Source organism: Myotis myotis, unplaced genomic scaffold (assembly GCF_014108235.1).
Source record: "Myotis myotis isolate mMyoMyo1 unplaced genomic scaffold, mMyoMyo1.p scaffold_m19_p_3, whole genome shotgun sequence".
Taxonomy (NCBI): domain Eukaryota; kingdom Metazoa; phylum Chordata; class Mammalia; order Chiroptera; family Vespertilionidae; genus Myotis; species Myotis myotis.
The window spans coordinates 190721282-190748535 of NW_023416335.1; the positions used below are offsets into that span (position 1 = coordinate 190721282).

At 38.8% G+C, this 27254-nt stretch overlaps 2 protein-coding genes across 4 annotated transcripts in view; one reads left to right on the plus strand and one right to left on the minus strand.

Annotated features, from left to right (window-relative positions):
* CLEC12A (C-type lectin domain family 12 member A) overlaps positions 1-7872 on the minus strand; it is a 37058-nt gene extending 29186 nt beyond the window's left edge. For both annotated transcript variants that reach the window (XM_036301676.1, XM_036301674.1), the window contains exons 1-2: positions 7823-7872; positions 2078-2226 (exon numbers count right to left, since the gene is read on the minus strand). The gene's annotated coding sequence lies outside the window, so the exon portion shown is untranslated. The remainder of the gene's footprint in view (positions 1-2077; positions 2227-7822) is intronic.
* Positions 7873-11686: 3814 nt separating this feature from the next.
* On the plus strand, positions 11687-26780 carry CLEC2A (C-type lectin domain family 2 member A). 2 transcript variants are annotated; one of them, XM_036300598.1, is made up of 9 exons: positions 11700-11855; positions 11976-12024; positions 12512-12712; positions 14238-14306; positions 16077-16231; positions 16415-16718; positions 22060-22238; positions 23915-24018; positions 25681-26780. In XM_036300598.1, the coding sequence occupies exons 3-9, from the start codon at positions 12640-12642 to the stop codon at positions 25787-25789; spliced, it is 993 nt and encodes a 330-aa protein (XP_036156491.1). In that variant the 5' UTR covers positions 11700-11855; positions 11976-12024; positions 12512-12639; the 3' UTR covers positions 25790-26780. The 2 variants fall into 2 exon arrangements, with proteins under 2 accessions (XP_036156492.1, XP_036156491.1); XM_036300599.1 differs by lacking the exon at positions 23915-24018 and having other exon boundaries at positions 11687-11855.
* Positions 26781-27254: the final 474 nt, after the last annotated feature.

The window sequence follows — 27254 nt, forward strand, 5'->3', positions numbered from 1 at the left end:
TGCTAGCTGTTTTTTTGGACTTGATACTTTTAAACAGTTTTGGTAACCTGAATATTTAACTTAGCTTTTATACTAGTCTCACACTGCTAGTTTATTGCTCCATTTGAAGATCTTCCCATTCATAGGCTTGGCTATGAATCAGTAACTTATTTCTGCTGTGGGTAGGAGGTGTCCTTTTGGTAAACCTTGTTTTTCTCAAGGCTATACATTAACAAATAACTTCATTTATCTAATTATAGTGAGTTGGAGAGTAAAAAACTAGTAAAATTTCAACATTTTTCCCTCCAATGCCAACTGCTGGGGAAATGTAGTTCTTGAAATACATCTATTGTCAGTTAAGTTAGCAAAAGGGAGTCGGCCCTCTCAGGTTATGAATACTGAGAATGGGTTTATTTACATGTCCCACATGTCCCATAGTAGGCTAGAGAGAAGAAATAGATGAATAGAGAAAACGGCAATAGTATGAAGAAACCGGGAGGGAAAATGGCTTAAAATGTTTGAGTTTCTGGAAGTTTGTTTATTTGTTTATTATTACTACCTTAAATTAAGCGTAGATCTGAATTCTTCAATCATGATTTCTTTATACTTTGTTTTTTATCTTTAATTTTTTGGAGTTGATGTTTAAAGTTAAACCATTTAAATTGAATATGGAAAAATACATTTTTTTTTCAATGTTAAATAAATGATAACCATTTACCCTGAAGATAAAATTCTTTCTATTTCTTTTACTTCATTCATTTTTTTTTCTCTATCACTGTGTTAATTTTAGTTAAAAATCCAAGGATCTTTAAAGAAAAGACATGCAAATGGGATGCAATTACATGTCCACAAGGCTGGAATCGAATCCATAATAAATGCTTCTTTCGATCTGAACAAGAAAAATCTTGGAGAGACAGCCAGGCAAACTGTATGGCCTATTATGGAACTCTGATCATATTCAGCTCCCAGAATGAAGTGGTTAGATTTTTCCTTTGCAATATAATCTCATTTAATTTTTTGAGCTACTATATGACAAGTATACTTCATAGTTATGATACATCATTCAACAAAACAAATATATTTGCCTTTATGGAGTTTACACCCCAAGGGAAGAGACAGGGAATAAGAAATAGTTATAACAAATATGTAAATTATATTAGGATATAGAAGTTAGTAAATTTTATACAAAAATATATATTTTTAAGTTAAGTGGTTATTGTGAATGTTCCAAGTGGGTAGGCTGCAAGTAAGATGGTCTTCTCTCATTGAGATGATGACACTTGAACAAAAATATAAAGTATATGAGGGAGTTAGTCAAGGGAATCTGAGGGATAAACTTCCCTGGAAGAGGAAACAACTGGAGCATAAACATTATAATAGATATTTGCCTGGAATATTCAAGGAACAGAAAAGGGGCAGCCAGTTAGTGTGCCTAGAATGAGGGGGTGAGGAGAGGACATGGATTATTAAGGGCTTGTAGACTATTGTAAAGTAAAATAGGGAGATATTGCAGAATTATGAATAAAAATATGACATGATCTGACTTAAGTTTTAGAAGAATCATTGTCTTTGCTCTGATGGACTAGTGAATGGCAAAAATAAAAGCACAGTGTCATCTTACAAAGCTGTTGCAGAAACCCTAACAAGAGAATAATGGGCTCAAAGAAGGACCTTAGCATTGAAGATAGTGAGAATGAAAAAGTGCAGAGACATTCATTACAACAGTCTGTATCTTGTAAAAGGACTTTTTGACCTACTATCTGGGGACCTCTTCTTACTGGATTGGACTGAAAAAGCAAAATGCAAGTGAGCGCTGGATGTGGGCAAATGGTAATGCATTCGGCAATGGGTAAGTCTGAAAAACATGCGTTTGTTATTAAATGTATTAAGCGTGATAAGGATTCTAGCCCCATAGGTCCTTCACATCATGTCCCAAAAAGGGCCTCAACAAGGAGATGCCAGAGAGAACCTTCAGACAAACATCTGGCCTTTAGTGAGGGTTTGGCATCAGATGCCAATATTCCCTTCTACATGGTGACTTGAACTATAGCACATGTGAGCCATAATTACGGACTATATTATTTTCTATATTACTTACTAAACCAAAGTCTCAGTAGTTTGATCCTTGCCTCTTCCCACCTTGTTCATTTGTACTTTGCCTTTTGTTCATTTGCTGTTGCTGTAGACTCTCATTGACAGGGGAGTCTTTGAAAACACACTCAAGCTGACACTCCATCCCTTGGTGACCTGAAATGGAAGAGAATAAGTGAGAAATATGAAATATTTGTTCCTCTAGGCTTTTATTTAAAATTTTAGAACTTCTCTATGTTCCTTAGCCTGAGGAACTGATTGTACCTTTAGACTCCATTTTTGTTCTTGAAACACTAAAGAGTTTCTCCAACTTCAAGGAAGAGAAAGAAATAGGAAGGATGTTGAGTTTCTCATAGAGGGGACCACTAGCTACCTTTTACTAGCTATATAAAAAGAGTAGCAATATGGTTTATGGTATTTCCTAGATTGAAAAACAGCATAAATTTAGAGAAACTTCTGTTACCGTTGTGTTAATATACAATTTGGGGCAAAAATACACACACAATGATTTGAGGAAAATAATATAGTCAGTAATTATGTTTTCAACTTTAAAAAAAAAAAACGTAAGAAAGAGTACGATAAACTTTCTGACTATGAAACCTAATGTGGTATTTTCTTGAGAGAAAATATTGGCTGCTTAACATACTATATATTATATGTAGTTCATTTTAAAAAAGAGGGAGAAGTAAAAGAGCTATATGTTGCTTAAAGTCAGTATATTAGTTTGCTTAGGCTATTGTAATATCAGACTAGATGCCTTAAACAGCAGTTCTGGAGATTAGAAGTCCCAGATCGAAGTATCAGTTGGGTTGATTTCTTCTAAAGCCTCCCTCCTTGGTTTGTAGATGGCCATCTTCTCCCTCTCTCTCTTCACATGGCCTTCCCTCTGCCAACACCTATCTGTATCTAATTTTCTTCTTCTTATAAAGACACCAGTAATATTGGATTAAGGTTTGCCCTAAAGACATCATTTTAACATAATCACCTTGGAAAACACTTTATGCTCTAATACAAATACATTCTGAGCTACTAGGGGTTAGGTCTATAACATAAATTTGGGGGGGGTCATAATTCAGTCCATCAGAGTTGGTGAGTTCTCAGTTGACACTAAGGAATGCATAGGCACAGAAATAGACATAAATTTTTAAAACAGGCAGGATAAAATTTTGAAGATACCCTAGAAACTAAGAAAGTGCACACCAAGTGTTACAAAGTTCCTCCAAAAAGGAAGTGCTGAAAGCATTTTAATTATGATATAACCGTAAATTCATGATTTACCATTCTATTTTTCTTTTGAATAATTCCCTATGTTTTTATATGACTTAAAATAGAATTCATAAACTCTTTCTAGATATTTTATTTATAATTATTCATGTTTATTATAGTAAAATACAAAATACTTATTTCACTATGGTGATGGTTGCAAAGAGTGGACAAGGAAATATATGTTTCAGCCTTAACATAGACCAATGTTTTAAATGTGTGAAGAGTGGTCATTGAAATATCAATTGCATTCTCCCTATATATAATCTTTAAATAGCTAAGTAAATGGATTTATTAATTCTTATCTGAAAGTATAAAGAGAAGAATTAATCAACAAAATGATTTACAAGGTTTGCTACATTATAAAACAGCATAAAGATCCAGGACTGTCTTTGTTATTAAGGCAGTAAACTTCCATAGTGTTCATTTCTTCCCCTAACAAAGGTGCTGAGTAAAGTTGGAAGACTAATAAGAGAAGAGAAGCAGCTCATTTTATTCCCTCTATTAGTTTTACATTGCACATTTTGAAACATGGTCACCAAAGTTTACATTATATATTTTAGGCTGTGCCTAGTTTTATTGGTTTGTTGTTGTTGTTGTTGTTGTTGTTGGATTTTGTGTGTGTGTGTGTGTGTTTTTAATGAGGTTAAGTAAATAATCTCTCTGTTTTGTTCCAGGCTCACTATCAAAGGAAGTGGAAACTGTGCCTTCATTTTTAAGAAGGGCATAAGTAGTGCCAATTGTGAAAATGCAAAAAAATATATATGCAGTAGAAAAGGTGTTTGTCCTTAGTTCCCCCATTCATGAATTAAAGCAATTAAAGAAAATCTAGCTTTTTATGTATTCTGAATTCACATACATTTTCCTTCCCATCAAACATATATTTTAAGTTTACTGATAAAAATTTAATTGATTTTTATCTTTATTTAAAAACATCTCTAATAAGCCAAGAAACTAACCTGAGATGTTAATCTTTCTAGAATGAGAACAGGGATTTCTGTCTGCTTTGTTCATGAATCTCTCTCACATACCCAGAACAGTACTCAGCACATGCTAGACACTGTATAGATGTAAAAGAACCAAGAGATAAATGTATGCAATATGTTTTCACAACTTATACTGGACCGCATATGTTGGTGCAGCTAATCTTATGAGTATAGAGATGGTCTTGGTCATAACTGGTAAATGAGCATGCTTCAGTGAAACAGATTGTAGAGTAGAGAGGAGGGAGGGAAAGATACCTCTACTTATCCAAAGTTCAATTAAATTGCCTAAGAGATTAAAAAAAAAGATGAAATGTGAGGTGAACTTTGATGTTCCACTTAGCATTGAATGAATATGTAACTCATTTAGGATTTGGAAAGGAGGTCCATGGGAGAAATATTCAGAAATTAATTAGGATTTTTTACTTTGTATCACCATCAGAGACTCTATTGTCAATTGATGCCAATGACTGGCTGGGAAATATGCCTCATTCTGAAGGGTAGAATTGGGAAGCCCATGTTTATGTACATTTATATCATACTCTTCAAAATAAATGTTTTTAGTAGTAAAGCTGACTTTTCCATGACTTGTTCTTCTTGCTCTGATCACTGATAGGAAAAAGAATATACTTTGTTGGGCCTTGCAAAATATCAACATGACAAGAGCTCTTTCCAAAAAAATTCTCTTTACAATTCTTTCTCCCATATTTCTGAAGAAGGAATATTACTGTGAATAAAGAGCTGCATTTTATAATAAGTGGGTCAGTTTATTAAGAGGATAAACAATCCTAGTTGTGTGTGTATTTTATAAGATAAATGTAATATACATGAAACAAAAACTTAAAAGAAGAGGAAGAAAAACACAATTATATCTTGTCACTTTAATTCCCCTTTCTCAGAAATTGATAGAATAATAGTAATTTATAAAATAAGAATATTGAACAACACTATCAAACAAATTTAACTAATATTTATAGAACACTTCACCTAACAGTAGCAGAGTTATTTTTTTTCAAGTTTATACAAAAACAGGTAAGACAAAATATATCTGGATAATAAAAGACTAAGTGAACTTCAATTTTTTAAAAGTACTTCTCTGACCACAACAGAATGAAATAAGAACCAAGCACATGGTATCTGGAAAATTGGTATATGTCAAGAATGTAAAAACCTTCAAATGAACCCACAAGGGGGAAAAAAAAAGAAATCATAAGGAATGTTAGTGCATTTTGAATTGAATAAAAATGAAAACAATATGCTGTATTGTGAGTTGTAGTGAAAGCAAAGCACAGGAGGGAACAGAAAGCAATGAACTGCTATGTAAGAAAAAAAGCCACAAATTAATATAGGCATTTACATTTAAAAAGTGAAAGAAATAAGAGAAAAATGCACCTAATTAAAAAAGAAGAGTAAAAAAAATGTAAAAATAATCAATGAAAGAGAAGAGAGAAAAACAAAAGGAAATAGTATGTAAATATTACCAGGTGCTTTGGAAAGATTAATAAAATGGATGAACCTCTAGACAGATTGATCAGCAAACTAGGAATAGAATGCAACTTTCCCAGCTAATAAACAGTATGTACAAAATACTACAGCTAACATATTTTATAGCAGAAAACATTTGCTTCATAAGATTGGGAATATTACAAGAATAAACAACCTCTTTCCTCTATTAAACCTCATGGCAGATGCTGGCCAGTGCAATAATGCAAGAAAGAGCAACAAAAGAAATACTAATTAGAAGAGAAATAAAAAGACATTTACCCTCATATGATGTAAACATCTATAGAAAAAATCTGAAGCAATTTACAAAATCTATAATAATAAAAGGCTAATATGCTAATTAGACCAATGTTCTTTCAGACATTCTTCCTTTTGGACAAAGCCACAAGTGGGCAGGGGCTGTGGCAGAGGTGGCAGAGATGGCAGAGGCCCCTGGCTGCCGCAGCGGTGTTCAGGGGCTGGGGCCAAGGCCCTTGCACGAATTTTGTGCACTGGGCCTTTAGTAGATAATAAAATTGCTGAATGAATAGTTTGACAAAGTTTCACGATGCATGATCAATATACAAATATCAATTGCGTTTCTATTTTATAACAACAGATTAATGGAAGTTAAATACAGAATCAATTTCCAGATATAAAAACATGAAATACTGAGGGAAATAACACTAGAAACTATAAAATATTGCTGAGTAAATATTAAAGGTCTAAATAAGTGAAGGAAAAACAATGCTCATAGATGAAGACTGTCATTTAAATGTCAATTTTCCCCAAATTTATCTATAGATTTGATGCAAACTGAAAAAAAAAATCCTGGTGTTATTTTTTTGTCTAATAGACAAGCAGATTTTAAAATTTGTAAGAATAGGAAAAGGACTTTTAATAATAAAAACATTTTATTAATAAAGGATGGTAGAGTTCTAGGACCTATAGTACCTGATTTCAAGATTTAACACAAAGCTACAACAATCAAGGTCATGTGGCATTGGCATAAGTACAAAAAATGTATCAATAAAACCAAATAGAATCAAGAAATAGACTCAAACATAATGGGATTTTCAACAAAATTGACAGGCTACAAAATATAGTCTTGTAGCAAATGGTCCTAGAACAATTGGATATCCATATGTTAGAATTTTAACTCTAATATTTACCTCAGACCACAGACAAAACTTTTCTAAGTGAATGAAACACTTAAATATAAGAGCTAAAACTACAAAATACCTAGAAAAGAACAGACGGAAAGCTTTGATAAGTTAAGTTAGGCTAAAATTTCATATAAAAAGCACATAATTCATAAAATGTGGAAAAGTGATAAATTTGACTTTATTAAAATAAAATACTTTTATCATTCTAAATAAACTTTTATCATTTTAAGAAAAATGAAAAGTTAATTCACAGGCTGGGACACAGCATTTGAAAAACATATATAGGATGAGGTATTTGTATCTAAATACATAAAGAACTCTTAACAACTCAGTAAGAGATAACCCAATTAAAAAGTGATAGAGTATTAAACATGTCATCAAAGAAGATACCTAAATGACAAATAAGGACATAAAAGATGCAAAACACAATTAGTTATTAGAGGAATGTAAACTAACACCATATGAGAGAGCAACATACCTTCATTAGAATAGCTAAAATTAAAAAGGGCTTAACAAAAGTGTTGTTGAGTTGTGGAGCATATGAAACTTCCATACATTGCTGGTGGGAACTGAAAATTTTCCCATTTTGAAAACCATTTTGGCAGTTTTTATCTACATATATCAGAGACCAGATGGCAGAACAACCAGAATGACCAGAATGACTGGTGGCTATGATATGCACTGTGGCAGCCAACCAGCCTGATCCGGGCCCCAATCGGCCCCCCACCCCGCCCCCAGCCGGCCCAGCCCCTGATAGACCCCCAACACCCCAATCAGGGCGGGTCAACCGGACACCACCCATGCACAAATTCTTGCACCAAGCCTCTAGTTTTATTATAAAGCTAAATATATACTTACTTTATGATGCCACCATCCCACTTCTGGGAATTTATCCAAAGAAATCAAACATATGTTCATGAAAAGACTTGTTATGAAATGTGCAAAGCAGATTCCTAATAGTCAAGCACAGAAAAATAAAAGTATATCATGTGATGATTGGTAGGTAATATATGATGAAAACACAGAATGAGAATACTACTCAGAAAGAAAAAAGAATGAACTACTTATATGCATAACTTTGAAAAATATTAAAAGCATTATTAAAAGTGAAATAAGCCAGACGCAAACACAATATACTATATTATTCCATTTATATGAAATTCTAGGAAAGACAAAACTACATGATGTAATATAAATGAATGCTTGCTAAGGGCCAAGTATGATATGTTATTCATACAGAACAGCTTGCAGCTCTTAGTTATGTTATATGAGAAAACTTTAGGATGTATTGTTAAAAGACAAGAAGTTACATAATAATGTGCATTATATGTTAACATTTGTATAATAAAAAATATATATACCCATATCTGAATATATATATATATATATATATATATATATATATATACACACACTAAAGGCCCAGTGCATGAAAATTCATGCACTGGAGGGGGAGTCCCTCAGCCCGGCCTGCACCCTCTCACAGGGAGCCCTCAGGGGCAGGAGGTGACCCGGTGATCAGGGGAAGGTGATGCCCCATCACACCTCTGTTGTTGCCACTGCCAGCAAGCCCTGGTTATCTGAGCCTCGGGCAGCCCTGGGCGGCTGGGGAAGCTGAGGGGACTAAGTGCCACCATCTTGTGGCTGTGGGTGCCACCATCTTTAAGAACGGGAAGTCAATTAGCATATTCCCTCCTTATTGGCTGTGGGCACTGCCATCTTTTGTGACAGTGTGAGGGTCAATTAGCATATCCTCTTTATGAGATAGGATATGCCCAAATACATTTGAATATATATATATTTGCCTCTAACATTTACAGAGCCTGAGGCCAGAAAGCAAATTGAAGCTCTCTCCTATATTTAAATATTCACTTTTATAGTTCAAGCCAACATAATTTTATATTCTATCCTACTTGGATAAATATAACTTCATAACCATGAAATTTAAAAATATATAAAAAAGAGCATAAGAGTGATAGAGGAGATAAATACCACATGATCTCACTCATTTGTGGAATATAGAGAACAACATAGACTGATGAACAAAACAGACCCAGAGACAGAGAAGTATCGATTAGACCGTCAAACCTCAGAGGGATGGTAGGGGAGGGTGGGGGTAAGAGGGAGAGATCAACCTAAGGACTTGTATGTATGCATATAAGCCAAACCCATGGACATGGACAACAGGGGGATGGGAGCATGAGTGTGGGCGGGGGGGGGGGGAGGGAGGTTAATAGGGGGATGAGGACACATTTGTAATACCTTAACCAATAAAGAAATTTTAAAAAAAGGAGTGATAGAGGAGAATGTGTTATTTTGTTTTCTTTGTATAAAACAGGAAATCAAGATATGTGTCCTGTATAGAACAAGAATTAGATTTTAAGTATTCTGTTTAATTAAAGAAGTAACCACTGGAAATATATATATTATATGGAATTGGATAAGGAGAAGTAGGGCTGGTGTTTCCACTCACCCTCAGTTATCAATAAAGTATTTAACATATAACATATAAAAAAAATAAGCATATTGTTACTTTATTAACCACCAGAGAAACTGAAAAGAATAATAGGACTTCAGTCTTCATTTTATTTTTATTTATTTTATTTTAAACACATTTTATTTAATTGACAATTTTTTTGAAACAAAATCTTCAAAAGCAAAAAGCGAAACAAGTTGCCAGTCTTTTAGCTATCCTATCAGTTAATGCACTATTTCTTTTGGTACATTCTGTGTTGTAAAATGTCGGTATACTTCTATTCCAATATGAGCCCAATCCAGATAGCAATGTGTCAGATTATTTATTAACCAATAACAAAGCACAGAGCAAAGTACCCACAGTCAGCCAAAAGAGCCATAAATATGTTGACATATTTAAATTGAACAGATCAGGCAGGGTAAAAGCAAAGTTACATGTGTGGATTATAGAAAAATAATGTATGTATAAAGAAACTTCGATATATGTATAACATCAATGCTAATTGAGAAGATAAAATGTAGAAAATAGCCTGAACATCTTTGTTTCTGGTCATTCCATGACTATTCTTCCCAGGAGATAAAGTGGGGAGTCACCGGTTTGATGTTACCCCAGAAATTGAAGTGAACCAAATAATCCATATTTTTGAAGTATAACCAAGAAATTCATAGCATTCTGCAAAGCCACCAGGACCTAGGAATACAATATAAGTATTTTGTGGTAATGTTCACTATTCCCACATATAATTTTACAGAAATGAATAGAGGGATGGCTCTGTACAGAAAGCAAGAGATATGCACAGATTTGGGCCTATTTATATATATTCATATCCAGAGAGAAATGCTGACTCTCATTCACTATGAAAGTGTATCAGTGATATAACTAATTCATGAGTTAAATATGTAAATTTTAGAAACACCAATCAGAAAGGATATATGCACCCCTATGTTCATTGCTGCAAAATTTACAATAGCTAAGATTTGGAAACAGCCTAAGTACTCATCAGTAGATGAGTGGATTAAAAACCTGTGGTACATATACACAATGGAATACTATGCTACTGTATAAAGAAGGAATTCTTACCATTTGCAACAGCATGGATGGACCTGGAGACCATTATGCTAAACGAAATAAGCCAGTGGAAGAAAGATAAATATCACATGATCTCACTCATTTGTGGGATATGATGAACAACATAAACTGATGAACAAAAATAGATCCAGAGACATAGAAGCATCTAATAGATCATCAAACCTCAGGGGGAGGGGGAGGAGGAGGAGGAGTAAGAGATCAACCAAAGGACTTGTATGCATGCATATAAGCATAACCAATGGGCACAGACAGTAGGGGGGCGAAGGCATGTGCTAAGGGGCGAGAGAGGTCAATGGAGGAAAAAGGAGACATATGTAATACTTTCTACAATAAAGAACTTAAATTTTAAAAAACTTGTACATTTTAAAAAACAATATAGTTTCATGCACAAAATGATCTGCAAGGCATATAGTTCTATTTTAACTCACATGCTGTAATTCATAAGCAGATTTTAAAGTGATAAAAATGTCCCTAATTCTATGTGTAGATAGAATAGATAGATGATGACAGATTAGATAGATAGATAGATAGATAGATAGATAGATAGATAGATAGATAATTTCACATAAATGCCAGGCATCATCATTTTAGGCATTCTCCATGCACTATCTCATTTGATCATTGTAATATTTATACAAGGGAAGGACAGTCTTGCTCTGAATTTTACAGAAAAGAAAACTGAGTAACAGAATTTAGGCAACTTTCTAAAGGTCTCACAAGTAATAAATGCTGAACCTTCACAGACTGAATATGGTGTGTGTATAATTATTATGATTGTGTATAGGTTGTCTATAAAAATGAGAAATAATTCCAAGAAATAGCATGGAGTCCTATAATAATATGAATCCTACTCTCCCTGTGTAGCACTCAGAATGCCACTTAGCATGTTTTTCTTGTCTGAGGATAAAAAGATTTTGCTGATTTCATGATACTGTTTTTATGAATGAGTCTATTGTTTTCCCTTCCTGAAACTAACAAATCTACTTTTATCTCTGGTCAAAACAAGTATGAGTTTGAATCTATTTTGTTTTTCCATTAACATTCAGTTAGTAATCTACTTGTATTGTACTGCCAACATTTCAGAACTAGTAACAACAGGCTAGAACCCTAATTAAATTTCACTGGGTGAGTGAAAAACAAACAAAAAAACCCACAGGACAGCTTAAGAATGCTGACAATGTACTTATAGAGGAAAACTACTAAAGTAAGTGAGGTGGGGGCAGCATTTCTGTAAAGTAATAAGAGATTTAGGAGAACATGTAGAGTATTATACCTGCCAGAGAGGGCACAAGCTGGTGGATGAAGACCGTTGGAGTGAATTTCATGGTATGTGTATTACATCCCAATATAAATGTTTTCTAAAAGTTCCTTTACAGATAAGAAGTTGGTGACCACAGATCTGTCCCATTCTATAACCAAGATTGCTTTCCCTGTCTCAACCTGCAGAGCCGAAGGATGGGAAGAAACAGCTCACATCTGGCTAACGTGAATAAAGGTATGCCTACGTGATTGAGCACATGCCCTCTCTTGCAGATGTCATGTTTTGTTTGTTTTTTGCTATTTTCTGGAGCATAATGTATAGTACAAGCTTTAGCTATTACTTGAAAGTTTCGTAGATTTACTCTATTTTATAAGACCAGTGCTCTAACCCCTGAGCTATGGAGCCTTAGCCGTAGATTTACTCTATTTTAATTACTGTTACTGGAGGCTGTGGTTCGTCAGTGGTGTTTCAGGAAAAGAATTCTAGGGACACTCACAAAGGAGTTTAGTGATAGTGGCAAGATTTATTAGAGCAAAAGGTGACCACTCAGAGTGACAGTACACACTCGGAGAAGCAGAGAGCAGGCAGGTTATAGGGTAGTGGCTACCTCAAGGTCCCGGCTAAGCTTCCATATGCCTTATATTTCCTTCTTTGGGGCAGGGCGGGGCGAAGCGGGGTGGGAAGAATAGGCTTTCTTTCAAACGATCCAACTCTTTCCTAGACTTGCCCAGGCTAGTGCGCTCTCCATAGTATGATCACCATTTTGGCTCCTTCTGCGGCCTCATTGGCTTCTTCCTCCCAGTGAAAGAGCTGGCTCTTCCTTCCTTGCTGCTTTGTCTTCCTGCGTCCATGCCACCCAGCTCACACCTCATTGGGCTGCAACGCTGTTTTCCTGCCTGCAGGATGCAGGGTTTTCCCTCAGGTGAGTGGTAAACTGTTTCCTGGTTTAAGCTTAGTTTGCTTTCTTCTCTTTTGTTTGTAACTGTCTACGGCTACGCTGACATTACTATTTCAGTATCTGTAATATGTATGTCAGTTATTTCTTTTTTTCACATCAGATATTTGGCATTTTGCATTTTGAAAAATCTTATCATCTTTTATATTTTAGTTTATAAATGTTTTAGTGTTTTAATGTACTCGTACGGCCATAACACATTCAACTTCTTCCCCTTATTGCTTACAGTATAAAAAAAAAAAAATGTATCCTATACTTAAGTTCTTCTGTCATGTGACCTTATAACTGTCCTCTCTTTCCAATGCTTGATGTTTATAAATTTGTACATATGTTATAGACATTTGTCTGATCATAGTCCTATGGATGACCCTTATACTTTCTTGATTACGATCCCCATTCACACTATTTCCGGCTTTGGAAATAACCTTGCCTTTCCTCCCGCCTTCCAAATCTAAGTGATCTCCTCACCCCTCATCCCATCTGAACTGCTCTAGCAATCATTGCCACTTACCTTCTTTGCACTCTGTAAGGCCATTTTATCTTTTACTACTTTAAGAATTAGATACTTTTTGTGTTAAGTTTGTGAAGCCCAAATTTATTTCTATTTAAAAATGCTCGAGAGACTTTTAAAAGGCCCAAAGGCATTCAGGTTTAATTTAAGATCATCCTGAGGTGGTGTCCATCGGTTCCTTCCTTACTGAGGCATCAATTTGATTCTTATTAATGAAATACCTCGATAATTCTAGTTGGATCATGGTGATTTTCTGTGACTCCCAGTATCTTTCATAAATGGCCATCTGTTTACAAACAATGAAAAATGTAATACCAGAAATAATCATGAAACATCCATAGATTCTACTTGAATATCTTCTCTGCATTATTTTTTGCCACCAAGCCCAATGATTATCAATTTGAGTAGCAGAGATCATGATGAGTGTCACCTGCAAAGACTGGTTTTAAATGAAGCTCTTTCAGAATAGAAACCCTTCAAGAAAAAACAACAAGAGATACATACTTTTAATGAGAACTTCTGGACTGAATATTATGGAAGAACTAGAGGCCCAGTGCATGACAACCGTGCACTGGGGGGTGAGGGTGGGGGGTCCCTCAACCTGGCCTGTGCCCTCTCACAGTCTGGGACCCCTTGGAGGATGTCCGACTGCCGGCTTAGGCCCACTTGGACATCCCCTGAGGGGTCCTTAGTGCTGCCTCAGAGACAGGAGAAACTCCCACTACTGCCGCTGCTTGCCAGCCATGAGCCCACCTTCTGGCTGAGTGGTGCTCCCCCCATGGGAGCACACTGACCACCAGGGAACAGCTCCTGCGTTGAATGTCTAGTGGTCAGTGCATATCATAGCAACTGGTCGTTCTGCCGTTTAGTCAATTTGCATATTAGTGTTTTATTATATAGGATAAATGAATAATAAATATCCAGTATGGGTTTCTCTGGAAATTTTATTATAAATGTTAATTTAATTTTATTTTTTTGCAGTTCTCAAGTGGATTTTTGCATTCATAGCTGTTATTGCTGCTGTTGCTTTTATTGATTTGGTCATTAGAGGTGAGTTGCTTAATTCATAAACTTTATATGGCTATTTATGCTCAGCCGGCTCAAGCTTTTATATATTTCACTAGAGGCCCGGTGCATGAAATTCGTGCACTGGGGATGGGTGGGGGGTCCCTTAGCCCAGCAAGTGCTCTCTCGCAGTCCAGGACCCCTCCCTCCTTACTGCCCACCTGCTTGCTGCTTCCTACCGCTCGGCTTGCTGCTCCTTAGCGCTGCCGCGAAGGCCTTGGGTCTGCTGGGTGCCGGGCCTGCAGGTTTGTGTCTCTGATACCCCCAGCAGCCCCAGCACCTTGATGGCGGGGCTTGGGGCTGCTGGATGCTGGGGCTGCGGATCTGTGTCTTTGATCAAGGCCCCAGCAGCCCCAGCACTGCCTAAATAACTTAAGGGAAACTTTATTTAGTCTTCTTTTAAAAGCAATCTAGTTTAAAAATGAGTTGCAGTTAAGAGAGAACAAAGAACATGGTACCTAAGAGTGAGATAGACAGACAGAGGAGAGGCTGGGCACTGGTCAGGGGCTTACATGCCAACTGTTCTCCACCTGGGAAATGATGTAAAATTGGTTTCTTTAGTTTTCTGCTTAATGGTCTTCTCCAGTGAGTGGAGTGGCATCTGCTTGCTTCTCCCTGGGGCCTGGCTTGGTGGTCGCCTTGGGGTCTGGCTGCGCTCCAGCGGGATCCGCACGGGCCTGCCTGCTCCGCCAGGCCCTGTCCACACGTTGCTTCCTCTGAGTCTTCCTTGGGCACAGCCCCGGTCCATCACCTCCTTTTGTGTCTCCCACCGCCAGGGCTGATAAAGAGGCCCACACAGTTCAGGTCTGCAAGGAGCTGGTCCTCTGCTTTCAGAACCTTCGGGATCTCCTCTTGCAATTGTTCCCTTCCATGACCTTCCTTCCCTACCTCCAGAATCTTCCTGGAGCACCGCATGCCTGCCCTCCAGCAGCAGGTTGTCTTTGTGTGGCTTTCAGGGCAGCCTTCAGGGCCTGGTGGCCGCACTGCGGCCCTTCCACATTGGGCGCCGGGCCTAAGGCCCGGCCGGGAAGGTGGGCGGCTCCCCAGCAAGTCCCGCTGCACCAGGCACAGGTGCGCCCGCCCCGGACCGCGTCCTCCAGGCATGGTGGCTCCACACTGTGCTCAGGGCCTGGGAGTTAAGCAGCAGGGTGGTCCTGATGCGCCGGTGGCTCTGGCAGCCAAGCAGAGTTCCAACAGGCTGCGGCTGGGGGCTGGGGGCGCACCCTGGGTGGCGGCCCCTGCCAGCAGCTGCAGGAGGCTGGCCTCAGATTTGGACTTGAGCAGATGGGGCAGGCGGGGCAGCAGCTGGACAGGGGGGTGGCAGTGGTGGCAGGGAGAGGGCGGGGGTGAAGGGGCCTGTGGTAAATCTAGGGGCCGGGGCACTGGCTCCACCACAGGGGCTGGGGTCGCAAAGTCTTGCAAGGAGGTGGGGGAGAGGGTGCCGTAGGCGGAGTCCATGGAGCAGGAGCTGCCCTCCCCGGGGCCGAGGGCCAGCAGCTCGCTGGTCAGTGTGACAGATGAGGCGGTGGTACTGAGGGACATCTCGTCTGACTGGGAGCTGAAGGGGCCGCCCTCGAACTCGGTAGAGGAGAGCGTCTCCCCGGGATCCAACATTACCACGGCCAGGGTCTCCGTGGAGCCGACCAAGGCGCAGTGCTGGGAGTCCAGGCTGTTGCTGCTTTTGTGCAGGATGGTGGGGGATCTGGCGGCGGAAGTGCTACTCTCCCCACCCTCCTCTTCCTCCTCCTCCTCCAGGCTCTGCAGGTGCTGCTGGCTGCCCGCGTGCTCCTACGCATGCAGCTGCTGCAACTGGTTCTGGGCATTGTAAATGGAGTCCACCCAGCCCTGGCACAGAGCCTGCCCGCTGGCCTGGAACGTGTAGGCCCCCACGCGCTGTGGAGCTCATTCAGGTAGATGAGGAGGAAGGAGGCAGGGTCCCGTAGCTCCCGGCACATGATCTTGTCCACCAGCAGTGGTGGCCTGATGACCCTGGTCCCCTCAGCCTTCTTCACTGCCTTGGTCACTAAGAGCAGGTCCGTGAAGAGGAAGCAGTACACATCCATCTTACTGTCCTTTCCCTCCTTCATCCTCAGGCTGCCCTCCAACAGCAGCTGACGCGTCTCCTCCGGGGAGGCACCTGGGATGGGCGCGGTCAGGTCCAGGTGCAGAAATTCTTTCAGGAGCTTGTCCACCTCGTCGTTGCTACCCTCCACCACCTCGTAGGCGTCCATGCTGCTCACCACGGCGGCCAGCTGCTGCCGCTCCTGTCGCTGCCGCATGCACGCGTTCACGTGGTGGATGAAGTGCTCCACGGAGCTGATCATGGTGATGACGGCCTCCTTGGCACGTGGCTCGTCCCTCTTCCTCAGCACCGACTTGAGCAGCAGCGGGTACTTGGTGAGCCGCTGGTGGGGCTTGGCGAGCATGTCGCTCAGCTTCAGCCGCTGGCACTGCCGGTGCTTCTCGGCCCACGTCAGGTAGGCCCGGAAGAGTTCATTGTCGCAGCAGGCTGCACGTGTACTCCATGCAGCCCTCCTCCTCCATGCAGTACCGGATGTAGGGCTTGAAGAGGGAGCCGAACATCTTGAAGCCATTGAGGAGGTCCCGGGCTGCAGCAGCCCCCTGCGTGCGCAGCGCCTTCTCCACCATCGGCGCCATCACGCTGCCCCACAGCCCCCGGTGCAGACGCACGATCTTGGGGATGTTGCTGAACAGGAGCGGGTCTTGGAGGGGTCGGGACTCCTCCCCAGGGCGACCCTTCACCCGGGAGTCCCCGCCACTTCATTCACCCCCTCGGCCAGCGGGGAGCGCCCTCGGTGGGTCCGCTGCTCTGGGGGGGGGCAGGGAGGGGGTGGGGAGGAGACCGGAGGGCGAGGCCCTAAAGCAGGAGGAAGCCTTGGAAGGCAGGCAAGGAGCCCAGGACTCAAGGCCCCCCGCCGCCACCCCGCGTCCCGCTGGGGCCTGCACCCAGGAGGCCACAGGCTGGGCTTGGAGGTGAGTCCTCCATGAACAGTCCCAGCAGCCTGCCTGGTGTGGGTGGGGGTTTCGGGTCACCTTGAGGGAGGCTCCGGCTTTTCTCTGCCCCTCTCCTGATGGAGCAGCGGGACTCCAGCACTGAGGTCAGAGGAGCCGCCTTCCAGCCCCCAGGCCGCTTCTCGGAGTCTTAAGTTTCGCCATTGGCCTCTGCCTAGGACAGGACCTCTGCACCCCCAGGGGGCATAAACACACAGGGCCATCAGGCTCCGCTGATCCCGGGCCGGGATGTCTCTCAGTCCGCTGATCCCGGGGGGGATGCCTCTCAGCTCCGCTGATCCCGGGGCGGGATGCCCTGAAGCCCCCCGGCTCTGCCGATCCCCAGGCAGTGAGGCCCCTCTGCTCTGCGGCTTTGGGGCTGTTTGGCTTCACTCCACCGCTTGGAGCCTGCGTATGCAAATTAACCTCCATCTTTTAGCTTCTGTAATTGAAACATTGTATCTTTTGGAGCTGTTGCTTCAGGAGCTCAGAGCTGGGCAGCCGCAGCCGGGAACCTTGGCTTCCTCCATCGCTGGGGCCAACAAGCCTCCTGTTTGTTTAAGCTGCATGGCTGCCCGCTGCCATCTTGGTTGGCAGTTAATTTGCATATCTCGCGGATTGGCCAATGGGAAGGGTAGCAAAGTTATGGTTAATTACCATGTTTCTCTATTATTAGATAGGATATTTCAAGCTTAATTCAGAATCTCTTAGTTTGGGAGTAATAAATTGGTTTGTAGACATTTGTCCTCAGGTTCCTACCAATTCAGCAAGTTTTACAGTCATCTTCTCAACTGTATTGTAGTTCTTGATCTTGGAGTAAAATAATCATAAATTCTCAGATGACTGTCAGATAGGCACAGCAATAACTATTTTTTAATTAATATGTTGTTATTGATTTTAGAGAAAAAGGAAGGGAGAGGAAAAGGGAGAGATAGAAACATTAATGAGAAAAAAACATTAATCAGCTGCCTCCTGCACACCCCCTACTGCGGATTAAGCCCACATCCCAGGCATGTGCCCTGACCAGGAATTAAACTGGTGACCTGTTGGTGCATGGGATGCTTAACCAACTGAGTCACACTGGGCAGGCAATAACTTTTTTTTTGAATTGAGAGTACTTTGTGTGAGTTAAAGAACTAAGGTTAAATACATTTTAACATATTTAATTCTGACAAGACTATCAAATAGGTATAATTATGAAATCCATTTATATACAAAGAAATAGAGGCCAAAGTGAATAAATATCCTCTTAGAAATAAATTCCAGGGCCAAAATTGTGATTCTGGTACAATTCCTAATATTGTGACCACCATGCAACACTCCTCCATAATTACAATATATCTTTACTCTAATTTATTTTGGATCAAGAGTAAGTAATATTACTAATAGTTCTATGAATTATTTGTTTATTTTTATCCTATTATGTTGAAAGGAAAACTACAAAATAACCACATAAGTAATGTTGCAAAATTTTCTCTGTTTGAGTAGATTTTTAAAAAGGAAGACATTCATTTTCTTCTGGGTATTATGGGTCTATTTTGTGAAAAGAATACAAGGTAGATTTTTATTCCTGAGATAGGACCTAGTCATTTTCAGTACTTGATTGTCTCTATGCATGTTTTGCTTAATTTAGCACTTAAAGTACAATAGTTTATACTCTTGGTTCTTGTTTCCTTTGTCATTTCCAAGAGTACTGAACATGCTTCTTGCTCACAGTCTCCTCTGTTACTATAGAGTCCTAGGAGTTCATTGTCATCGATTTAAACATCTGCAATTCAAATATTTGGAGAAAAGGGTTTCTATGGAGATGTCTTTATATCATTGATTATTTGATTAATTTAATTTTTAAAAGTGTTGAAACACAATATATATTTTAATTAAATCTTTACTGTTGAAAGTATTACATATGTCCCCTTTGTCCCCCATTGACCCCTATTAGTCTGCCCCCACCCCTGTAGATGGCCTTAAAAAAAATTCTTTATTGTTGAAAGTATTACATATGACTCCTTTTCCCCTCATTGACCCTTCCCCAGCCACTCCCACCCTTCAGCACATGCCCCCCCCCCAACCCCATGTCCATGTCTACTGGTTATGCTTATATGCATGCATGTAAGTCCTTTGGTTGATCTCTACCCCCTTCTCTTACCCTCCTCTGCCTTCCCTCTGAGGTTTGACAGTCTGTTTGATGCTTCTGTCTCTGGGTCTGTTTTTGTTCATCAGTTTATGTTGTTCATTATATTCCACAAATGAGTGAGATCAGGTGATATTTATCTTTCTCTGACTGGCTTATTTTGCTAGGCATAATGCTCTCCAGGTCCATCCATGCTGTTGCAAATGGTAAGAGTTCTTTATTTTTTACAGCAGCCTAGTATTCCATTATGTAGATGTACCACAGACTTTCTTATCTACTCATCTGCTGGTGGGCACTAAGGCTGTTTCCAAATCTTAGCTATTGTAAATTGTGCTGCAATGAACATAGGGGTGCATATATCCTTTCTGATTGGTGTTTCTGATTTCTTGGAATATATTCCTAGGAGTGGGATTGCTGGGTCAAATGGGAGTTCCATCTTTAACTTTTTAAGCATACTCCATAGTGTTTTCCACTGTGGCTGCAGCATTCTGCATTACTACCAGTAGTGCACGAGGGTTCCTTTTTCTCCTAATCCTTGCCAGCACTTGTTTGTTAATTTGTTGATGATAGACATTCTGACAAGTGTGAGATGGTACTTCATTGTCATTTTGATTTGCATCTCTCGGATGACTAGTGACTTTGAGAATATTTTCATATGTCTCTTGGCCCTTCTGTATGTCTTCTTTTAAAAAGTGTCTATTTAGGTTCTTTGCCCTTTTTTTTTTTATTGGATCTTTTTTATCTTCCTTTTGTTAAGTTATATGAGTTCCCTGTAAATGTTGGAGATTAAACCCTTACCAGAGATAACATTGCAAATATATTCTCCCATGCAGTGGGTTTTCTTGTTGTTTTGTTGATGGTCTCCTTTGCTGTGCAAAAGCTTTTTATTTTGGTGTAGTCCTTAGCTTCCATTGCCCTACGAGTTGTATTGATAAAGATATTGCTATGACATATGTCTGATATTTTGCTGCCAATAGATTCTTCTAGGGTTTTTATGGTTTCCATTCTATGTTTAAGTCCTTTATCCATTTTGAGTTTATTTTTGTGTATGGTGTAAGTTGGTGATCTAGTTTCATTTTTTTTTTTCATGTATCTGTCCAATTTTCCCAACACTATTTATTGAAGAGACTGTCTTGACTCTATTGTATGGTCTTGCCTCCTTTGTCAAATTTTAATTGAGCGTAATAGCTTGGGTCAATTTCTGGGTTCTCTGTTCTTTTCCATTGATCTATATGTCTGTTCTTGTGCCAGTACCAGGCAGTTCTGAAAACAGTGGCTTTGTAATATAGCTTGATATCTGGTATTGTGATCCCTCCAACTTTGCTCTTCTTTCTCAGGATTGCTGCAGCTATTTGGGCTCTTTTTTTATTCCAGATGAATTTTTGCAGTTTGTTCTAGGTCTGTGAAATATGCCATTAGTATTTTAATGAGGATTGTGTTTAATCTATAGATTACTTTGGGTAGTAAGGACATATTAATAATGTTGATTCTACTAATCCATGAACACGGTATATTCTTCCATTTGTTTATGTCTTCCTCTATTTCTTTTGTCAGTAACCTGTAGTTTTCCAAGTAGAGGTCTTTCACCTCCTCAGTAAGTTTATTACTAGGTATCTTAATTTTTTTTTTTTTGTTACAATGGTCAATGGGATTATTTTTTAGTTTCTCTTTCTGTGAGTTCATTATTAGTATGTAAAAAAAATCCATAGATTTCTGAGTGTTAATTTTGTATCCTGCTACATTGCCAATTCATTTATTAAGTCCAATAGTTTTTTGATGGAGTCTTTAGGGTTTTCTATGTACAATATCAAATACAATATATTTTATTACCCATCTTTGGTGCCTGGATCCACTTCTGAGTATTAGAAAAAATAAACAAACAAGTAAATAAATAATCATTGCAGAGTGAGGAGAGAAGGCTTTGGAGTTGGCCCTCCATTTGGACATTTACTTGGTTCTTGGTTCTTTTTCAGTTCCATTAACTTATTCAAACATTTGGAAGGCAGGGACTTTTATTTTAGTCTCATTACTCAGCACCTAACTAAAATCCTGAGACAGCAAATTTTCAAAATAATTTTCAGAGAAATATATTAATTATTATTCTGGTTCCTTTGGCACTGAATATTGTTGAAGTAGAACAAACGTTCCACTAACTCTTATGTTTCAATAGTTTGTTATCATTTATGGTGAGTTTCATTCTGTAACTTGGATATCTTCTCTTGTCTATGACCTTCTCATTTCTTTGAGGTAAAATGAATCCTTCATTTCTTACCTTGTCTTTGAGGCTTAAATTATATTTGGGTCTCAAGGTCTTTTCTTTGATTGCTAAATGTTATGCATTTTTTTTGAGAGAATGTCAATATAGACCATGAGAAGTTATGGGTTCCATTTCTCAAAACAGAAGCCAGGAAAATAAAATAGACTACTTGGCCACAAAATGGTCTTCCTTGCAGACAGAATTGAATTCATTCAATATACCATAAATTAAGCTAGTTTTACAAACCTCAGACCATGGGAGTTAAAAGTAAAATTGATTCACCAGAATGAGTAGAAACACTTTTTAAAAATTTTGATGATTTCTTTCTTTTTTTTCAGTATTCATTCAAGAAAAACCATCAGAACATCCCCAAACTACAAAATGTTCCGGAAAATGGATTGGAGTAGGAGATAAGTGTTTCTATTTTTCTGAAGATACTAAGAATTGGACAGCCAGTAAAATATTTTGCAGTTCACAGGGATCAGAACTTGCTCAAATTGATACACCTGGAGATATGGTAAGAAAAGGGGAAAGTTTTCAATCATTTCAGAGTTTAAGCTTGTACAAAAAGAGAATAAAAGTGGCAAAAATTAATACTCAATAATGTAAGTCAGATGATGTTTTAAGCACTGAAACTATGAAGTATTATGCTGAGCAAAATAAGCCAATCAGAGAAAGACGAGTATCACATGATCTCACTCATATGTGGAATCTAATGAACAAAATAAACTAATGAACAAAATAGATCCAGAGACATAAAAGCATGGAACAGACTGTAGAATCTCAGAGGGAAGGCAGGGGAGGATGGGTGCAAAGAGATTAACCAAAGAATTTATATGCATATATGCACAACCCAGGGACACAGACAATAGGGTGGTGAAGGCCTGGGGTAGGGAGCAGATGGAGGCCAAAGGGTTAGTGGGGGAAAAAAGTAGGAAATCTCTAATACTTTTCAACAATAAAGATAAAACAAAACAAAACAAAACTTCATTCAATCTTCAACTAATACCTCTGAAGTAAATATTTACATATCCCCATTTAAAGGTGAGGATAATGAAGCACAGAGATATTAAGTATCAGTCATTGTCATATCATAATTTGTTGAACTTGCATTTGAACAAAAGCAAATTATCTAGTGATGGTATATCTTTAGTCACAATATATATTGCTCAGATAGCTAATATTTTTGTTCAACATTCTTATATTATTAAATAGATTGTTTTTAATACCTTCACAATGGCATTCTCTCCAGAGTAGAGAAAACTTGAAAAAAACAGAGGATATGAAAATTTAGAGATGAGGATGTGAAGAAAATCCATACAGTTTGAAGAAAGTGAGACAATTAATGGAATAAATGAAGGGGCAAAGAAAAAGGAACTTGGAATTCAGGCCTCAGTGTAACAGCGGCAGTTGTTTGTAAAGAAAAGCTGACTGATCAGTCTGCGGTCCAAATAGTTAGGAACCCAGAGAAGAGGGACTAAACTCATCACTCAATATATTTTATTGCAATACATGGTATTCAGAAGTTAGTTTGATTTCTGATTCTATGAGAAAACACAACAGCAAGGGCATTTTTATTCTGGTATTTAGTCAAAGTACTTCATTACTGAGCTTTTTATTTTAACAGTACTTATACTTTCCACTAAACCCCTTTCCCCCTGAAATCTTTCTTCAATGATTTTTGAGAGCAAAACTGTGCAGAAAACAAAATATAAGCATTAGTTCTCTGTCACCTTTAAAGAACATGCTGAATTAGTTCCTATAAAAACTGCTTAGCTTCTGATTTTGTCATCCAGAAAGATATCATATCATATCATATCATATCATATCATATCATATCATATCAGTTTATCACCTATGTCATTCACTCTGTGACTAAAATATATTAATGGTTTATGCATTAGAATTAGAAGTTGAAACAGAAGTGACCTTTATAGACAATTCGAGACAGGGTAGATCAGAGAGTTTCAGTGACTTGATAAAGTCACTCTACTCCTAGAGACATTTAAGAAACAAGAGCAAAGAGAAAATCTTTTTGGTAAAACTAAACTAAACATCTGTGCTGTTAGCTGCTGTTGACACATTAGGGCATGCAAATTAAGATGTAAATCATAAAATCTGGCTGGGGCGAGAAGCATGTTTAGCAATGTGCTCTAAAATATTAAATAGATTATGCCCTGATTTTTGTGAAAGGAATTTTTGAAGAAGCACACGGGAACATCTATGCACTGGATTGGGTTGAGCAGAAAACAAGGAGAGCCTTGGAAATGGACAAATGGCACCACATTCAATGCTTGGTGAGTTTCAAATTTAGTAGGGAAGGTTTCATTCTGGTTGCACAAAAAACTTACATGGTTTGAGTTGTGATATGTGCCCTTTCACACTGAAACATACCCTATAGCAACCCATCTTCTTTCTACCTTGTAAATGACAGTGAAGTTTTTCATTTTATTTGTTTCCTATTTTATTTTTTCACTGTCAAACTCTTGCTAATCAGCCCTCCTATTGATAATTCAAATTCAACTACTTTGCAAATTCCAACCAACCACTTAAATTTTTACAAGATCTTTCTTATTTAAGTAGAGAACATGTAGTTGTCTTTAACTTTCCAAATGTCCATCATAAGCAACATTATTTATTTATGAAAGCATTTCTTGAGTGAATCTTGTTTCCTCACTTATATTCTATTTTACCTACAAGAACTGTACTAATTTTCTTTTGTATACATGTATTCCTCCCTTAATATTTCATTAAGTGCTATTTAAAATTAAATATTGATATGTGTATGATAAGATAAATTATATCTATTACAAAAAAGGGATAATTTTTGTCAACAGCAGAGAAAATTAATAAGAACAACATTATAATTAGTATCTTTGGTGATTGTTTCAGTATGTTTCAAAAGTACCAAATAGATATATAAATCTTATTACTTTCAAAAAGGAACATTGGCTAAAAATATGCCAGGAAACTGCTATTTATTTATTTATTTATTTATTTATTATTTTTCAATGATAGTATATATTCAATATTGACTTGTATTAGTTTTCGATGTATAGCATAGTGGTTAGACAATCATGCACTTTACTGAGTGGCCCCCTGACATATCCAGTACCCACCTCATCCCATATGTAGTTATTACAATATTATTGACTGAATTCCCTATGCTATAATTTGTATCTCCAAGACTATTCTGTAACTAGTGATTTATATTTCTTAATTCCTTCATCTTTTTCACCCAGCCCCATAATCCCATTCCACTCTGTCAATTGTCAGTCTGTTTTCTGTATCTATAAGTCTGAGAAAACTGCTTTAAAAAAAAATTCCAGAGACCTTTAGATTTAGTGACTCCTGATAGATAGATGATTGATAAATAGAAAATGGATGGATGGATAGATAGATGATAGATAGATAGATAGATAGATAGATAGATAGATAGATAATAGATAGAGGTAGATATAGGTAAATGTAATAGAAATAGAGATATATTTATATCATTGAATTTTCCATGCCTTCCTATATCTGTCTTCCTATTGTTCTAAATAATGTTACAGATTACACTAATAATACATTCAATCTTCCATTTCTTTAATGTAACACATATTTTTGTGTAGCATACAGTGAAGGGTAAGTATGGATCTCAGTGTCTGGTATAAAGTGTTTCAAATCACTGTATTTTTAAAAACATATATTTTTATTGATTTCAGAGAGGAAGAGAGAGAAACATCAATGATCAGAGAGAATCATTGATCTCCTGCCTCCTGCATGCCCCCTACGGGGATCAAGCCTGCAACCCAGGCATGTGTCCTGACCAGGAATCAAACTGTGACCTCCTGGTTCATAGGTCAATGCTCAACCACTGAGCAACACCTGCTGGGAAAAATCACTGTATTCTTAATTTTATTTTTTGTTACAGTTGTAAGTGGTTTCCAAACTGATTTTTGTTGTTCCTTTTTTAGGTTTGAAATTGATGGGAATGGATTATTTGCTTTTCTGAATGGTGATGGAGTTTACAGTTCAAGGGGATTTGTTGATATCAAGTGGATTTGCAGCAAACCGAGATTTTAATAGAGAAAAAAACTGAGAAATGACTACCACCATTTGAGAATAGACTAGCCCTGGCTGGATAGCTCAGTTGATTGGAGCATTTTCCTGTACACCAAAAGGTTGTGGGTTCATGCTCAGGACAGAATGATGTTTCACTCTCCTTTCTCCTCTCTCTCAAATCAATAAGCAGATCCTCAGGTGAGCATACAAAAAATAAAGTGAAAGACTAAAGTTAGTTTTCACTTCTGAGGCTGTGAAAGTGTGGCAGGATAGGAAGAAGTTAGGGAAAACTCCCAACAAGTAGAATGAGGAAGCTGGAGGGGCATCACAGGAGGATAAGCCTCTCAGTCATCTCATCAAAGCCCCCACCTGCAGGCATGATCAAAGGGAAACAGTTCATGTCAGGAAAAACTCCTGAGGTGGTCACAGAAATCAAAGCTACAACCTGATCAGTCCAAGATGAAGGAAGCGTTGACCAGAGAAGAAGATAAAGGGGGGATAAATGGTAATGGAAGAAAGTTTGCCTTGGGATGGTAGTCACAATATAATAGAGATGATGTACTGTAGAATTGTATTCCTGAATCCTGTATAATTTTATTAAGCAATACCTGTAGCTGGACAAGTTGTAGCTGGACAAGTGGAATGAAAAGTTAACTAGAAGAGGACGTTCTGCCAGGAAACAGCGGGAGCCTGCAAGCAGGCCACGTCAGAACAAAGTCTTGCAAGCAAGACTTATTGTTCAGAGGCAGAACTTTCCTTGACATGATAAATAGTCCATGAGGGCATGGAAAGCCAGGGAGGGTGCACTGCTGCAGGTGGAAAGGGTCTTGGTATAACATAGGAAATTAATAGTGCAATGTATAACTTAGCTCAGATGATCTCATAAGCATGCCCGTTAATCATTGTCACTTGCTGTACTCCATTGTTATTTGCTGTACTCCCCAAATAAAAGCCATGAGAGTTTTTAGGGGCATTGCTACTTGCCTGAGCGGTAGCCCTCTGCTTCTTCATATCCTGTTGTCCGACTCATCTCCGCGTCACCGTTCACAAAGAACATCAATAAATATCACCCCAAAATTAATCTTAAAAGCTGACACTATAAGTAGAAGAGGTGGGGTGGATGAGCCCCATGACACTTCCAAAATGGACCATATTGGGAACAGGAACCCCTCTCAACCAGAAGGCGGAGTCAGAATTTGGTGCAACAGAGTCCAGAAACAGCCCACCCTTGGAAACACATAAAGTCCCAAGAACTGACTGACACAGTGTGCAATTCACTAGTGAATTCGCTTACATCCACTCTGGGGACCCAGACCATGGCTCAACCTCGGACCTGTCTCCAGGAACCCGAGTTCTAGATTCTTAGTCTCTACCTAAATAAAACTTGCTTTTCTTCTCATTCAGACTCGTTTTTATTTTTATTCTTTTCTGCGTGAGTCAAGGGCTGGAGGTGCCAGACTATACCAGGGTAGGGCATAGGAACTGG